This window comes from Benincasa hispida, chromosome 9 (genome assembly GCF_027475165.1).
Source record: "Benincasa hispida cultivar pf3 chromosome 9, pf3_genome.v1.1, whole genome shotgun sequence".
Taxonomy (NCBI): Eukaryota; Viridiplantae; Streptophyta; class Magnoliopsida; order Cucurbitales; family Cucurbitaceae; genus Benincasa; species Benincasa hispida.
Window position 1 is genome coordinate 60,253,426 of NC_143486.1, and position 18,494 is coordinate 60,271,919.

General features: G+C 32.0%; 1 protein-coding gene across 1 annotated transcript; it reads left to right on the forward strand.

Moving 5' to 3' along the window:
* The first annotated feature begins 14,463 nt into the window (after window positions 1-14,463).
* LOC120084646 (NAC transcription factor 56-like) lies at window positions 14,464-16,939 on the forward strand. The gene is made up of 3 exons (XM_039040457.2): window positions 14,464-15,165; window positions 15,554-15,876; window positions 15,977-16,939. Exons 1-3 carry the CDS (start codon window positions 14,976-14,978, stop codon window positions 16,409-16,411), a joined length of 948 nt encoding a protein of 315 aa, XP_038896385.1. The 5' UTR covers window positions 14,464-14,975; the 3' UTR covers window positions 16,412-16,939.
* Window positions 16,940-18,494: the final 1,555 nt, after the last annotated feature.

Genomic DNA, 18,494 nt, shown 5'->3' on the forward strand with positions numbered 1-18,494 from the left:
CAAAATCTCTCACTAAAAAAATGAGTTTTTCTCCGATTTGAAGTTTTTCTCTAAAAATTATATACTCTATCTTCAAAATGATCTCTGATATGTTTTGCTGAAGAACTGAACCAAAATTTATACCAGCAGCAAAGTGTCGTGAGGTGCAGGGATGAATTGCGTTAAAATATGGAAAAAAAATGGACATATAGAGTTTTTGCAGTTTAAAAAGCGAGTTTCCTGTCTTATACTCGATCCTCGATGCATCATGATGTTTTACTTGATGCTCGATGTTGAAGGCTCGATAGTTGATTACTCGATGATATTCACTGACATTTGCTCGATGCATTACTTGATGGTATGAAATATAGAATACTCAGTGCTTAATAGCCTTTTACTCGATTATACACGATAGTATTCTGCTTAATAGTCGGTGCTTTATAGCTCAACAGCCTTACAAAGGCATTCTAGGTATTTACTCGATTCTCTTCAATTTGTTGATTTTCTTGGTCATTTTTTATCTTTTTAGCACAAATTTCTTGTAATGACTCCTAAATGCCTCGGGGACGTTTTACCTACAAAATTAGCATTTAAAAGCAAGAAATCAATACAATTTTGGGGAAATTAACATAGAAAATATACATTCTTTAAAAATCTATCAGTAGTTATGTCTTACTATTAGTTTTATGATAATGAATTGTTGGCTATCCTAGATTATGGTAGCCAAGCTTGCATGTTGTATGGGGTAGGTTGAGATTAGTTTGAATGTTTTGGTAGCCATGCTTAGTTTTACTTGTTTTTTGAGACCTAAATAGAGTTTTTGTGTGTTTGATTGAAGTTTATGAATTTTATGAAGTTTGAATGTTGTGGGTGGTATATTGAGCTTAGTTAAAATAATTTTGGAGCTCTAAATGCAGTTTTTTTGTGTTTGATTGAAGTTTATAAAGTTTGAATATTGTGAGGGGTTGGTTGAGCTTTGTTAAACTTGTTTTGGAACTCTAAATGGAGTTTTTGTGTGTTTTGGTTGAAGTTTATGAAGTTGGAATGTTGTAAGGGGTAGGTTGAGCTTAGTTAAACTTGTTTTGGAGCTCTAAATGGGGTTTTTGTATGTTTGGTTCAAGTTTATGAAATTTGAATGTTATATTAATGTGCTTTAATTAATGTGATTGTAGGTAAACAGCTGTTTTGGAGATGGTATTGGAGTTGTTGGAGATGTCATCACATTTTCTTCTATGTATTTCTCAAGGCATATTTGTTTTGTAGACCATGTTGCAAAATTTTCTCTCTTTTTTGTAACAAAAAATACTATGTACATCGACTTTGTTTGTTTGTTTCGTTCTTTACAAGAAAATGTTTAATTTGATTAATAGTGTTCTGAATTTTAGGTTATTGAGATCAAAATTAAAAAATATATATATACAAAACAAAATAGAGTCAAAATAAAATAGGACAGTAAACTATCTCTCAACGATGGCGTCGGGAGTTCTCCTATTTCCCGATGGGTGGTTCGTCGTTGGGAGTATAATTTCAACAATTGAGTCTTTGAACCAAATCTTGACGATTGTGAATATCGCCGGGAGATAGATAAACTCCCAATGATTTTTTATATGTTGTCAGGAGTTATGTACTACTGATGGCGTATACTAATCGTCGGGAGTTTATCAAAACTCCTAACGGTTTGTTTTAGTCGTCGGGAGATGTTCTTCCGATGTGTATTTTTCGACCAATCTCTCGACGATGTTTACTTTGTCAGGAGTTGTTCTTCCAACATATTTTTTACCATTTTTTGACGAATTCAATCATCGGACTTATAGTGTAGAGTCTAGCACCCATCTTTTAAGAGTTGTTTCTTCCGTTATTTTTCTTTTCCTATTAGATTTAATTATGGATTGTATGAAGTTTGAGTTTTAAAGTGATATGAGTAGTATAACCTCATAGTTGAAAACATAATCTTTTGTTTTAGATGTTTTTATCTTACTGCAGCACTGATGTTAATGCAATCTATTCTTAATGCTTTTTAATGCCCATGCCAAGTGTTAATTGATTTGTTAGGGTTAAAAATCACTTTTGATTCCATTCAAAATTTTCATAGAATTAATAATTTAGTCATTGAACCTTGGTTTGTAGCATTTAGTCTCTGTACTTTTAATTTTGTAACAACTTAGTCCCCGAACTCTAGTATGTAACAATTTAACCTTTATAATTTCAAATGTGTAATGATTTCCTCCCTATCGTAGAAATTAGTGTGAAGATTTAATAAGATTTCTTATATAAATAAGTTGATAAACTAATTAGGGACTCAATATTCCTATTAAATACAAAGTTTACATCATGAAATAATGAAATTTGACATCAAATTTTGATTAATTTTTTTTAAGTTTGGGCCTAAATTGTTACAAATTTGAAAATATAAGGACTAAATTATTAAATACTAAAGTTCATGGACTAAATTGTTACAAAATTAAATAAACAGAAACTAAATCGTTACAAACCAAAGTTTATGGACTAAATTATTACTTTCATAAAAGTTGAAGGACCAAAATATTTTTTAACAATTTGTTAATTTAAGTTGAAGCTTGGGAATGTATAAAACTTGAATTAGGCTTTAAGTTGCATGACTAATAGAGTAGCTAACATGGGGTGAGATTATTTTATCGGAGGTTGTTGATTACTTCTAAAGAGAGACCTCATTGTTTTGTGACAGAATGAGGTCTCTCTTTAATAATTGCATAATAAAAATAAAACTGCACAAATTAATTATTTAAAATCAATTAAGGTAAGTTTTTTTTATTATTTATATGTTTTATAATTGTACAAAATTTTGAAAGTGATTACACAATTTAAACAAAAATAACATTTACTTGGGTGATCTATTAATATTCCCATGTAACACAAAACACATTATTACTTATTCCCTTTAATTCATACACATACTATTCCTAGACATTATTTTTCCATGTACAACCAAACATAGTCATCATTGATTGCCACGTATAATTTCCAGACATCCTTAATTCCTGGGTATTGAGAAAACCTCAATCCAAACGGTCCCGAGTTTAATTAAGTTTGGGAGAGGGTGAATTTTAGTTATTCTCAAGTGTGTATATTGCTGCTATGTTCTTAAAATTTCTAACCAATTGAAGTTGCAATCTAAAGGATGACAGATTCATTTTTAACTTTTTCTTATGAATATGGTTTCCAATAATTAGGAGGAGGAGAAACTTAAAAACATTTATTAAAGTTTAATTATCTAGATAAAATAAAGTAAAAGTAGTTGGGGTACTTTGTTAAATTAATTGGTCAATCCTAAAGATGATACTCGAACTCAATCACTATAATTAAGACTTTGCATGGTATAAAAGACACTCAACAGAAAATAAAGAACATGAATTTAATAAAAGGTTTAGAGGAAATGAGTTCGATCTATGATGATCATCTACTTAGAATTTAATATCTTATAATTTTTCTTTTTTTTTACACTCAAATATTATAGGGTGAAGTAAATTATCCAAACACGAGCTAGTTCGAACACTTACATGTATTTTTTTTTAAAAAAAAAAAACAGTATCCTATCCTTAAATTTATCATTTGAATAAAAGAAAAGAAGAGAAGAAAAATTAAGTAGAAAATTCAGCTATAGCTAGGCCAATACATCCAAGCTGATCTAGAAGATTTTTCCCCTATAGTTTTAAATGATTGAATTTAAGTGAATGGGACCCAATATTTTGTTAGCTTATTCTTTAATTAAAGATGCAATCCTAATTGGGTTTGCTATCGTGCTGATTAGTAAAGATGAACTTGATCTATCTTTAATACGAGAGAGGTTCTAAGAGATTGGCTTTAAGAGCTTGTTTGACTATTTATTTACTTTTCTTCTTTAAGAACTCGTTTGTTGTAAAAGTTCCTTTTCTAATCCATTAATATTCTTTAAAAATTTTAATGGTCGTCTTTCCAAGTATATGAATAACATGAAATGATCAATTTCACTGTGAATACGTTAGGTTAATTTCGAGATTTAGTCTGCGATTGCTCACTTTTTGGGCCTAAATTGTCAATTTACTTAGGGGTTATTGGAAGCATTGAGTTGAGATATGATGTCTGAAGTTCATATATCTGTGTTTGAAGTGTAGAATTGAACTCATATGTTTAGGGTATCTATTGCAATTTTTTTAACTTTAAATAATTTGCTTTTAGGATTACTATTTTTGTTTTGTAAACTTTTTTATTTAAGAATTCTACCCATATTTGTTTGAATAAAATATTTCATTTAATTTATAAGGTTTTTCTTTCTTTCTTTCTTTCTTTCTTTCTTGGATAATAAATAACAATTAATCACGTATATTTCTTGTAGAAATATGGTTAAATAAATTAAGAAACCAAAGAGAAATCAAAACTTTTGATTCCTAATTTTTGTACATGAATTTCATCATCTTCTTCTTTTTCTTCTTCTTGTTGTTGTTGTGTATTTTTACTCTGTCGTGATTTTTTTTAGTTGCATCTCCCTCATCATCTTAGCACCCAATAATATGCTGCCACATTTCTTCGACAATTTTACTTTCAATTCCTCCAAATGGAGGATCATCATAGATCAAATCTCTATTTTTCACTAATTCTTGTTAGAAAATGTTCTAGGAAAAATTCTCCATTTTATGATTTTTTTTTTTTTTTGTTATATGTTACATACTTTTCAACTACATACATACTTTTCCAAATATTCTTAACACTCACATATGTAAATTCAATTAAATAAAAATATATTTTACAAATTTCTACGTGTAAATATTGAACTTATTGTAGATAAAATATTATTATTTATATAATCAATAACTCTACAACATACTTTAAAAGTCATCGATGTTATATTAGTCAGAAGCATTTGGAAGTTGATTATCGAAGATGATTTTTGCTTGAGTTTATAATTGGAGGTGGCTATCGGAGCCTGAAGTTGGTCGCATGAAGGTCATAATGGAGTTGGTCGTTAGAGTTTGTCGTCGAAGGTGGTTTTCGAAGCTTGAAGTTGGTCGCGTGAAAGTGGACATCGAAGTTGATCATCGAAGATGATTTTCACCGGAGTTTATAATTAGAGGTTATTGTTAGAGCCCAAAGTCGATCACATGAAGGCGGTATAGGATTCGGCTGCCAAAATTTGTCGTGGGAGTGTTATCGAAGCCTGGAGTTGGCCGTCGAAGTTGCTCGCTCGAAGGTGGTCATTGAAGGTGATTTTTGTTGGAGTATGTAGTCGAAGGTGTTTATCAGAGCCTAGAAGGTGGTTGTTCGAAATTTATCACGAAGTTTGTTGTCAGAAGTGGTTGCCTGAGCCTAAAATTGGTCATCGGAATTGGTCGCGAGAGGTGGTCGTCGGTGTTAAATCACCAGAGTTGCCATTGAAGGTGGTTGCCTATTCGGGATTCAGAATCGATGTTGTTAATTCAACTCCAAGCCGAAACAAAAGAAAATTTATAAATACTGAAATACTCCTATTACTACTAAAACATTGCAACAATAGTAAGTCTGAGCCGATCCGCAGAGAAGCGCGATTGGTTTCGTTGAGTTAGTTTTCTAACTAGAGCGATAAATGGGGGATTTTGTGTGGACAAGAGATAAATGTGTGAAATTAAAATAAAATGGGTAAATGTAATCTAGGATAGGAGTCTATCTAATTTCTAAACAAATAGAGAGTTCCTATGCAATTTCTTTCATTAGGCGCCAATTAATTACTCTGAATCTGTTAATCCCTCAACCTATTAGAAAATCTAATAGCCCAATTAGCCAATTTTGATAAAAATCAAAACCAGCACTAATTCAATTTAAAACTTTTCCTTCTTAGCGACATATAAGTTAAAACTGAAAAGCATTAAGAAAGGGTTCAATTGTTGAGACATGCTACAAGCCGAAAAGCCATATCTTGTAGCACGATTTATTTGGAAAGATTATACTAGGGTATACATGAGTTTGACCAGAAAAATTCTAGACCGTAAACATGCGATCCTACATGCAACTAAATTAATCAATGATGCATAGGCTAGAATGATTTTGCAAATAAGAATTTCAACAAATTAATTTGTCAGAAGAATTTATTGAAACTCCATTAAGATTAAAACGAATCCAACCAAAGAATTCATAAGATTGCAGTTAAATTAATTAGAAAACCTTCAAGAAGTTAAATACAGGGCTCTCGCTCAAAGAAACTAGATAGAATTTACCTCTCAATTCATCTACAAATCTGAGATACACATCCGCTCCATTGGTTACAACCCAAAATAAAAAGAAAAACTACCCTAAAGATATCGAAAATTGAAGGGAATGGACAAAGGGTCAAGTTTTATTCGGCCCTCCATCAATTTGGCCTCTAAATTTGGCATATTTTGACCTAGGGCTGAAGAGATTATTTATAGAAATTGAGCCAGCGTCGCAACGTTGAAAACAACATTGCAACGCTCACTTGCTCAAACGCTCGGCCAGATTTCCGTCAAAGTTCGCAGCGTCCAACGCTCTAAAAGAGCATTGCAACGCTGTGTTTCTGTCTTCCAGCATCAGAGCGAGCGTCGCATGGCATTGCAACGATGGCGATGATGATCATTCGAAGTGTTGCGATGCATGAGGCAGCGTTGCAACACTGCCCTGTTACAGTGGTAGTTTTATAATTTTTATTATTTTGAAGCCTGGCCGCTCAAATCACTTCCAAATTGCTTCAAAATAATCCCGTTTGACTCTAATTTCTTTGTTCTACCTCCTCGATGCATGATACCTACAAAATAGAAAATTAAACACATAAAATCCAATAAAAAGCCGGAATTAAGATAAGAATAATAGTTATTTTTTAGAGCTATCAAACACTCCCGACTTAATTCTTGTTCGTCCCGAGCAAGGTTATAAAATTCAGTCATAGAATTTAATAAGAACATGATCATTCTATTTATTGAATCATTTCTCTAATCTCAATAGTCTATAGGGTCGCATAATAAATCAAACCAAATAATCACTCAATTGAGATTTATTATAAAAGGTTATTTTTCAATTAAAACCATGTGCAAACAAAAAACTATGAATTTTTTTTCATAAATTGTAAAGTGCCCAGAAAAACCTTATCCATCTCCCAATTCATCTTCCCATTACTCTGGCTCAGTCATCAGCTAAGGACATATTGATATTGCTAATCAAAGAGCAATACTATCAAGGAATGCTCAAAACTTACGCACACAAAAAATAAAAGCCATTTATTTTACCTAGAGGCTAGCTTTCACACTCAACTGTCGGGAACCTATCGCTCTTTTCTCGCGGACCCTAACAAGACACGGTGGATGTAACTCTTTTCACCTCTATCCATGCACACACGCACACTATATTATTTTGCAAGCACGTCGACTAATGCCTCTTTTTTTTCTTTTTTTATTTTTTTCTTTTTCTTTTCAGTAGAGATATGAAGTAGTATAATTCTCTTTTATTCAAAATTTTATTTTTCTCACACACTTGGCTTTTTTTTTTCACTATCTAGTTTTACTCTCAGGTACTAAAAGTTACTCCAAAGCCAATAGAGGGCCTTTCGAGGTGACAATGAAAATCCAAGATAGATAATCTGTTTCTAAGACTTTAAGGGATTTAAAACCGAAAAATTTTCATCTTAGGTTCATTTTGCATGGATCTCATGAAAAATAAAATTTATAAAAAAAACTCAAAATTGTGAAAATTACCCTGTTTTAGAACAGGCAACTCATTGAGTGTGTCATCAATATGTCATTGAAAGGTGACGGCAAACAGAGCAAATAAAAATAAGCATCCACCATGACAAAATCAATCACACGAAGCATGTTTTGCCCACCCCCAACTTAAAAGTTGTGCATTGTCCTCGATGTATATTTCATGCTTTAACTCATGCTAAGGACAAAAAAAAAAAGGGGAAAGAGGGAACAGAAAAACTCTCCTGGATTTTTGGGCATAGGGATGATCATCTGAAAGCACTTCTCAAAAAGATGATCATCTCCTCTAGGTCATCCCTACAAAAAAAAAAAAATAAATAAAAATAAAAAAAAAATAATCTAGAAAACAAATAAAGAAAGCAATAAATTTTACCACCTGACTCCCTCCGGGAAGGGCAAATTTTTAACGTCGATTACTCGATGTGATCTGTCCCCTATCAAGATACAAATAAATTCTTGTATTTCTCTAGTCCCTTCTTGGATGAGTCGATATAGCCTGGTAAGGCTATAAGACTGTTCGTCTTTTGAAGAGAACCAGACAGGTCGAATTTGTATTTTTCGTATTTATAAAAGGAAATAAAATAAAAGACTCTGGGATTGACTCTGCAAAAAAAAAACAGACTCTGACTCAACTGACTCAATTGACTCTTGAGAATAAGAAGAACAAAGTAAAAAAAAATACGATATACCAGACGGCGGAACATGGTGAAGTTTTTCAACCTCTAACTCCATCACCTGAAAATCGATGGGTTTAGGCTCAAATTCTCCATCGTCTTCACAAACTGGTTCTAAACATGACATGCTATCCTCAAACTCATCCTCAGTATCAACATAGATTATCGCATCGCCGCATGCCTCGGTGATGTTATAAGATGTGTGTAATAGGGGTTCACATCTTCTCTCAACTAATTAGAAGATTGAGTGACGGAGTCTCTCAAACTCTGAAGATTAGTTCCAACCTCAGTTTGAAGACTAAAGTTCTTCTAGAGGTCACGCATCTCTTGCTTAAAAATAATATGTTAATAGCAAGTTGTCCAATCACATCTTCTATTGACATACCTGAGTCGGCGGTGTGAGCATGCATCGTCATGTCGGATGTGACAGGGTATGGATCATAGTGGAACTTATCCTATCCTAGGTTTCCTAACTCCTCCCATCTGGGCCCTTGGAAATCGTCATCCATATAACTAGGATACCCTCACATGGAGTAATCTTATGGCATAAGGCTCAACTTTATACTTGGGCATGCTTGCTCAGGGTGATCAATCCTACATGCTTGCACCTGCTGCGGATTACCTGTAACCAATTGACTAACAAAGAAAGTTAGCTCAGCAAGTTGACCTCGAAGGTCATGAACCTCATCACTAAGTCGAGATGCTCCACTCGATTGTCTCCATCCTGGTTGATAGTATCTGTCCATGCTTAAAACACTGACACAAAAAAGGAAAACAAATCAAAATCAAAAGAATACACTAACTACAAATTTAACTAACAAAACATCAATGGCTTCCCCGGCAATGGTGCCATTTTGTTAGGGATTTAGAATTGACGTCGTTAATTCGACTCCAAACCAAAATAAAAGAAAATTTATAAATACTGAACTACTCCTATTACTACTAAAATGTAGCAATAGTGGTAAGTTCGAGTCAATCCACAGAGAAGTGCGGTTGGTTTCATTGAGTTAGTTTTCTAACTAGAGCCATAAATGAGGGGTTTTGTGCGGACAAGAGATAAATGTGTGAAATTAAAATAAAAGGGGTAAATGTCATCTAGGATAAAAGTCTATCTAATTTTTAGAGCAAGAGAGAGTTCCTATGCAATTTCTTTCATTAGGCGTCAATTAATTACATTGAATCTGTCAATCCCTCAATCTATTAGAAAATCTAATAGCCCAATTAGCCAATTTTGATAAAAACTCAAACTAGCACTAATTCAGTTTAAAATTCAAACTTTTCATTCTTAGTGTCATACAAGTTAAAATTGAAAAGCATTAAGAAAGGGTTCAATTGTTGAGACATGCTACAAGCCGAAAAGCCATATTTTGTAGCATGATTTATTTGGAAAGATTATACTATGACATACATGAGTTTGGCCAGAAAATGTCTAGACCCTAAACATGCGATCCTAATACGTGCAACTAAATCAACCAATGATGCATAGTCTATAATGATTTTGCAAACAAGAATTTCAACAAATTAATTTGTCAGAAGAATTTATCGAAACTTCATTAAGATTAAAACGAATCCAATCAAAGAATTCACAAGACAGCAACTAAATTAATTAGAAAACCTTCAAGAAATTAAACACATGGCTCTTGCTCAAAGAAACTACATAGAATTTATCTCTCAATTCATTGAAAAATCCAAGATACACATCCATTCCATCGGTCACAACCCAAAATAAAACGAAAAACTAACCTAAAGATACCGAAAATTGAAGGGAATGGACAAAGGGTCAAGTTTTACTTCGGCCTCCATCAATTTGGCCTCCTAAATTCAGCATATTTTGACCTAGGGCCGAAGAGATTATTTATAGAAATTGAGGTAGCTTTGCAACGCTAAAAACAGTGTTGCAACGCTCACTTGCGTACGCACTCGACCAGATTTTCGTCAAAGTTCGCAGCGTCCCGACGCTCTAAAGGAGCATTGCAACGTTGCGCTTCTGTCTCCTAGTGTCAGGGTCGAGCGTCGCACGACGTTGCAACGGTGGCGATGATGATCATTCGGAGCGTTGCAACGTTGTCCTATTACAGTGGTAGTTTCGTAATTTTCACTATTTTGAAGCATAGCTGCTCAAATTACCTCCAAACTGCTTCAAATTAGTCACGTTTGATTCTGATTTCTTTGTTCTACCTCCTCGGTGCATGATACCTACAAAATAGAAAAAATAAACACATTAAATCCGATAAGAAGCTGGAATTAAGATAGGAATAATAGCTCTTTTTAAGAGCTATCATTGCCAAAGCCCAGAATTGGTCTTCGAAGTTGGTTGCGCAAAGGTGGTGGTCAGAGTTGGTCAACGGAATTGTTATCGAAGTGGGTTGTCGGAGCTCAGAGTTTGTTCTTAATGTATCACAACAATAGTTGCCAACAGTGATCAATGGTTGGAGCCATTGAAAACATTGAAAGAAAGAAGAGTTTGGGTGAGTTGGTAAAATATACCAACACAACTCCACCAATATTTAAAGTTGGTGGACCAAACATTGAGTTTGTATATTATACTAACTCAACTCAATTCATGTTAGTAAATCAAACATACCTTAAAAGGACTTATAGTAATCAACGGAAATAGTTAGCTATACCAGAAATATTTTCATATTCCTAGAGTTGATGTAGAATAATATTATTTGCATTAATTCCAATAAATCTTCTCCCTGACCACAAACGTTACAGAGTCTCTCCTCAAATAGCCACATCTACCCATTATTGATCAACATTGACAATTCCCTCTTATCTTGTATAAATTTATTTTCTAGATCAACATATTGTTTTTGTTATAAAACTCAATCGTGAATAACATGGTGAGACACATAGTTTCAATCATTTTTAATTGTACTTTTAATGATCTTTTTCTCTCAATCGAAATACTTTCCAAAATTTCAAATGGGATGAGTGAAAAATAATTTAAGAACAATCAGTAAAATTTAGTTAAACCATAGAAACTAGTTGAAACAATTGAAACTATAGAATCAAAATAAATTAAACACCAAGAAACTCAAATCAAAGGAGTGTTTTTTTTCCATAAAATCAAATTGGGGTATAATAAAATCAAAGGCATTAATGAAATAATAAAGAGGGTATAAAATGAGGGCATGAAGATAGTGATAAGACAAGGACTTGATAGCAATCTAGGAAGTTAGTGGAGCCCCAATTTGGTTAACAAGAATCAGAACCCACCATTACTTTCTTTTACATTTAGCCCCCTCCCCATCCCATCCCATCCCATCCCTCTTTCATGTGTTATATCATTTCACATTTCATTTTGGACACACTCTTGACCCTTGACCTCTATATACTCCTATCATCCCCTGCCAAACTATAGTATATATCTTTTTAAACTTTATTCTCTCAATCTCTTTGAGCTTTCCTTATCCTATTAGATTAAACAAGTCAATTCAATTCCAATAAAAATGGATCAATATTCAATCACATCGTCCTTTATCAATGTGGATTATAACTCAAATGGGAAATCATTTTATTTTGTTTTTTATTTGAATCGACTGTCAAATAAAGAGAATGATTAATCAATTGAAATTGAAAAGACATGAAAATTTGAATCGAATAAACTAGAACTAGTGAAATAATCTCTATCAATATTGTATTTGTTGGTATCATTTATGACCAAATTTTGTCTATCTATATTTTAGATATTTATTTATGTATTCAAAAGAAGAAGAATTATTCAATTGATGGTTCGTCTCTCTTTCAATTTTAGAGTATCTCTATGTAGTAATAGTAAGATAGTACAAACTATTTCAATTATCAATCAAATGATTATATGAATGACAATTTGGTTTGAATAATTTTTTAAAGAGATAATATATATGTAAAACAAAATGGTAAGTGGTAGGAAATTGTGAACCAAAGTGACTTTATGTGGATCCTAGGAATTGCTTCAATTTCAAGAAAAGTTTGGTTCAGTGTACGAGGAAACGGGTTCATTTTATTGGTGCTAAAAATATAAAAATGGTTAGAAGTAAAAATCATAATTTTGTCAATTTTCATGAGTATAATTTAATAATTTATTACTCGTCCTCTGAAAAAATATTTTATTATTCATCAAAATTGATATATAAAAACACTTGTGACATGTGTATTACATATACATCTATAATATATGATGAAATAAATTAATTATAAACATTTAAAAGAACCAAAAACCATCACTAATTACATTTACTCTTTTAAAACAATATTCAATTATATTACGTCCATATAGTAATCAAATTGACCATAGTTATTTATTTAAAACCATACGAAGTATGCATTTCAAACTCATTTTTAATCCAAAAAACAAATTATAATCAAAATTTATGAGTTAACTTATTATTCGTCATATTATAAAAAGAAAAATTCAACTATCATATGTAAAAGAGAACTTACATATACTTTATATTGTTCTATAGTAATATTTAGGGATAAGAATGTATTATAACCAATATTTTTTTTCCTTTTTCTTTTTAAAAAGTTTTTATAATGTCAATTCATTCAACTCATTTATGTAATAAAAAAGATTGGAAAAAATAAAATAGGAATACAGAATATTACAATTTTGAATGTATAGGCATAAAAAAATGAAAAGAAAGGGCCCATTCAATTTCTTTATTCCTAAATATTGGTTTGAAGTTTTGGCTCTTTAATTTTCCGTTTCCACTGCTTGAAATCTGAAGCGTAACCCTTTTTTTTTAATTCTTTTTCGGAGAAAAAAAAATATAATGGGGGCTCCTAAGTTCTTTTTAGTCTAGTTTTTATCTGGACGTTTATATTTTTAAATTTGAAGCTAATTTCAATTGTATATTTTTATCATTGGTTTTAAAATCTTATTTCCATTTAGTACTTATATTTGATGATTTACGTTTCTTTCTTTGATTTTTTTTACTAAATACCTCATTCTAATTAATAATAACATATCTAATTGTTTTAAATGACAAAACTGTTGAAAATATTTTCAAATATAGGAAAGCGTCATTATCTATCAATAATGGATACTTTGATAGATGACTATCAGTATCTATCACTGATAGATAGTCACATTTTACTATAAACTAAGTTGACTCATTTTTCCTATATTTGCAAATAACACTATTAACGTTATATTTATTTACTGATTTCAAATATTTAAGTTAACTATACTTAAATTAGTTTTCCCTAATTATCTATTGCTATTAAATTAATTTAGAATTTCTACATCATAACTGTTTTAAATTAATTGAGGATTGTTATGAGTGATTTTTGGACTAAAGGGTAGAAGCGACATAGCAAAGAAGATTAAGCTATCGAGTCAAGAAAACAATAGTAGACATACAAGCAACCGGAGTAAGACGATGACATGGGCCTAAGGAAAAAGGGCTAGTTTGACTTTGAGCCAAAGAAAGAAAGCCCGATTGGCCTCGACTTCGGCCAAGGATGAAGTCGAGGCCGACCATTTTTTGTTTGGTGAATGGAGCGTACAACGGCCTATTTGAGCCTTTAGAAGAAGATAATTTGGGTCCTAACCTATCATCCAAGGATGAACCTGAGCCGAGCCTCTATATTTGATGAATAGGGCATGCATTTAGCATGTCCTAACCCATTTGGCTTGAGAGTTAACCTAATATGACTAAAAAACTCTTAGATGAATGTCCTAGATCAAGATTTCATTATAAATATATTATTATGACTTTAGAGAGAAACTCTTTACTTGCTACGTAGTTAAATTTTTTTACTTAAGCAACGGAGCATGTGTGGCAAGCACCGCATCGGTGTGTGAATCTTTTCTTCTTGCAAGTCACATTCTTTTCCAAATAACAAATTTATCGTTGTTATCATGTGGAGGTCAAGTGTATTTTCCCTATATGCCCAGATTTTGACATTAATACTTGACAATAAAAGCTAAATACAAGAAATGAATATTTGTAAAAACTTGAGAATAAAACTTTTCACATCATAATTATTTAAAATTAATTTCTTATAGACTATTAAAAAATAACTTGAAATACAAAGATATATAAAAGTAACATTTGAAAATTTAGGGCCAAATCAAGGCCAATCTTACAACTTATGTGTAACTTTATAACGCTCTGAAATTTGGAGAGCAAAAGAATATGTTTGTTTTCTTTTGTTTTCTTTTTTTTTTCTTTTTAATTTTATTTTTTCTTTCCAAGCGGACCCACCGCGGGTCCCACATTTATCCTTTCTTTTGTCGTCTAGCTTATCCCACATGTCATCTCTATTTTTGGAATTACACGTGTCAATTCATGAACGTCCCATATTCCAGTTGGCGTCAGACCACAGTTACTGCAATATCTAGGGCTATTTCCGTAAATTATACTTTACCTTTGACAACGTGGTAGCTTTTTATTTGATTATTTTGTTAAGCGCTCCGAAATGGGTCAGATGTACATAATAATTTCCAAATGATTCTCAATTATAAATGGAAAGAAAAAAAAAAAAAAAGGAAAAATCCATTTCTGAAGCTTTGATATTTTCGTTCTATTTTTTATTTTATTATATATATATATAGTTCTGTGTGCCGTATATTTCCACCTTCTTCTCCAATTAACAAAGCCTAAAAATTTTGGTTACATGAAATAATTGTTGGATGGAGAATTCACAGTCGGCGCCGGAGACCGATTCAGAGCGGCCGAACCTGCCGCCGGGATTCCGGTTCCACCCTACCGATGAGGAGCTGGTGATCCACTATCTGAAGAAGAAGGCTACTTCTCTACCCTTGCCGGTCGCCATCATCGCCGAAGTTGACCTCTACAAGTACGATCCTTGGGAGCTTCCAGGTCGGTTTTTTTCGCCGGAATATTCCATCGCCGGATAATGTTTTTTCGATTCATGCTCAAACTTTTTGTTTTTAATACTAAATTCAAACTCTGTTTCTTTCTTACCTTAGGAATAAAGAATTTTCATGATACCTCCATTCTTTATTAGTAATATGATATGAAATATTCGAGTGGATGGAAGGAGTACGTATTATTGGACCAATAGAAGATTAAAATTAGTGTGATTGTTAAAATCACTAAATAAAATCGATTTATTGTTTAATATTGCACTTTTCATTATAATTATTATATGATTAAACTTATTTTTGAATGATTAAAAGCATATTTATTGCGTTGGACATGAAAATGAGTTATAATTATTTTTTATTTTGTTATGAAAAAAATTCAGCTAAGGCAAGCTATGGGGAGCAAGAATGGTATTTTTTCAGTCCAAGAGATCGGAAGTATCCGAATGGAGCACGACCAAACCGTGCAGCAACATCGGGGTATTGGAAGGCAACCGGAACCGATAAGCCTGTGATAGCTTCGTCGGAAGGAAATCGGAAGGTTGGGGTGAAAAAGGCTTTGGTTTTTTATGGTGGGAAACCACCCAAAGGGATAAAAACCAATTGGATCATGCATGAATATCGCCTCGCCGATAACAAACCCGGCGGCGGAAATAATAATAAGCCACTGGGATTCAATATCGGCGGTAAGAAAAACTCACTGAGGGTACGAATTTAGAACACAAAATTTGAATCTTTGTCAATCTTTATTTTCGTTTATTCAAACTTATGATCTAAAACAATTTTTTTTTTAAAATTTTTTTTAGCTCGATGATTGGGTTTTATGTCGGATTTATAAAAAGATCAACTCGAACAAACCGGGGATGGATCGTGAGCGAGAAGGTTGCGTTGATTATATGGTTGGGTCAATACCATCATCAATACAAATGAATGGATACAACCAACCAATGACGACGACGAACTTTAGTATGTATTCTGAATTAGCCTCTTTATCGCTTCCAATGAAACGGTTGCTGCCACTGCCATCGTGGGAGGATATAGAGTATCAGCCGACCGATGATCAACCATCAAGCAAAAGATTACAGTTCATGAACGGAGGTGGTGGTGGCCGCAACAACTCAATCGCCGCTCTACTCGGCCAGCTACCGTCGCTGCAGCAACCAACAATGCAAGGTTGTATCGTGGGCGATGAGACTTACCGGCCGGCATTCCAACTGCCGGAGACAAATTGGTATTCATAACACACAACTATAAAATTGGAGTGGTGGGTACGTTAGAAAAGAAAAAAAAAATCAGAGATGACATTTTCAAAGTTGATTGCTTACCTAAAATATACAGCTGATTTAATATTTAGGAAATATTCTTAATATTTTGGGGATGTTAATGTTTAGGATAGATTGAAGAAAAATGATAAAAGAAAGAATATCACTGATAATTAAGTTTTGTAAAAAAAAAAGAAAATGATTACAGGACAGGGAATTAAGATAAATTTGTTTTATAAAGCTAATTCTCTGCCAAATTATGGTGTTAAAATTAAATTACCCCTAGATAGGTTTTGTTTTGTGTATATTGGTCATGTCAATAGTGGAAATGGCTATGTAAAGAAAAATGCAAAGATATTCTACTGATTATGTGTAAAGAACTAGGATTGACATAACCCTAATTATTTTTTTTAGGGTTTGGAGATTATATTTGCTTGTATTCATATACCTAGCTTGTTATATATATATAAAGATAAGAAATAATTAATATATATGGTTTGATTTTAATTCTTTATTATATTTAATTATATTTAGTCCATCCGAACATAGTTCATTGGATACAACATCCATGTTATCTTTTGAAAGATTGATGATTTGATTCCATACTCTTATATGATTATGATTGAATTGAGAAAAAAAGAGAAGGATAAATTCATTCTTATTTTTTCTCAGTTGAATTTGATTGGGTATTTTTAATTTATGTTGTAAAAATGGATGAGATAAGTCACTTTTAAATTTTTAATGTCTGGATATTAGGTAGGGGTGATGATGGAGTAGAAAGAATTGAGGATGCATACTTGATATCATTTTTTTGTCTCTAGGGAAAAAATAGAATAAAAAATTTGAATTTGTCATTTATTCTAACCAATTAAATTCAATCCTTATAGATTAGATTGCATTAGGTAGAGTTATTGGATTCTTCTTTTGTTCTTATGCTTAATTTCAATAGTTTACTTAGCTACCAAACAAAACAAAACAATTAATAAAATGAATTAAAAGGTTTCTTAAATGCAATTAAAATTATTACAAGAAGAACAGTAATTATTTGCATTAAAAGGATATCCAATTAATTGGTTAGACAAGAAAAATTTTAATATTCCTCCAATCACTTAAGGGGGAAAAAATTACAGGTACAACACGAAGCTTTATTATTATTTATGATATATGTAATTAATATCGATTAATATAACTTTTTTAAAAAAATATAAAGAAACAATTAAATTAAATTTATATTAATTATTCGCCACTTCGATGAATGAATGGCTGTTTTAAGTGGAGAGAATCATTCCTTTTAGAAGTAACATCTATTATTAAAGTATTTTTAAAAATTTGATGCCAAATGTGTTTGAACCCCCTTTTTTGGCCCACAAAATTTGACTTGTGATCAAGAAATGAAGTGTAAACATTTTTCCTTAGAAAATGAAGTTTAAGCTTTATTATTATTATTTTAATATTCCCCTTAGTGTTGATGAGTCATTATTGGGTTGGAAGTGAAAAGATGTGATTTTAGAATCAAATAATAATTTATTATAAAAATAAAGGGATTCATTTTATTTTTTTTCAAAGTAGTGACAAATTAGAAATTAAAGACTTTTTTTTTTTTTAATGTATTTCTTTGTTGGCTTATTTTGTCAAGTTATGATTTCTATCTTTTGAAGTTTACATTGCTTAAATAGTTCATTTTATCCACCAATCATGGCTTTGAAAGAAATGTAGAAGAGAGATCGGTGTGTTTGACAATTCGAGTTCAAAGTTGCTTTCTTTTCACTTTCACACTTGGCTTTGTCTGGCCTTGGCAAAGCAAGCTTTGATTTTAATCTTCACAAAAAAAATATGATTTTAATAATTGATATTGAAATTTGATATCAATTATGAATTCGTGATAATGTTTGAGAGGAATCAAATAATCGTCCTGCACAATAGAGAAAACCTCGCGTAGTGTGGTACTTTACCATCAACATTCTATTGATCAAGTTGGTGATTGTTTAGAGAGAGCTAGAGACTAGATAATTCATAATGTTTTCAGTGTCCCTCAAAGTTACATTGAAATAGGTTTTCTCAT

What these genes read in the sequence shown, in the direction of transcription:
- LOC120084646 (XM_039040457.2), top strand. Translation starts at nt 14,976, where the DNA reads ATGGAGAATTCACAGTCGGCGCCGGAGACCGATTCAGAGCGGCCGAAC. An exon ending in CGATCCTTGGGAGCTTCCAG is followed by an intron (nt 15,166 to 15,553) that starts GTCGGTTTTTTT and finishes AAAAAAATTCAG; the next exon opens with CTAAGGCAAGCTATGGGGAG. An exon ending in GTAAGAAAAACTCACTGAGG is followed by an intron (nt 15,877 to 15,976) that starts GTACGAATTTAG and finishes AATTTTTTTTAG; the next exon opens with CTCGATGATTGGGTTTTATG.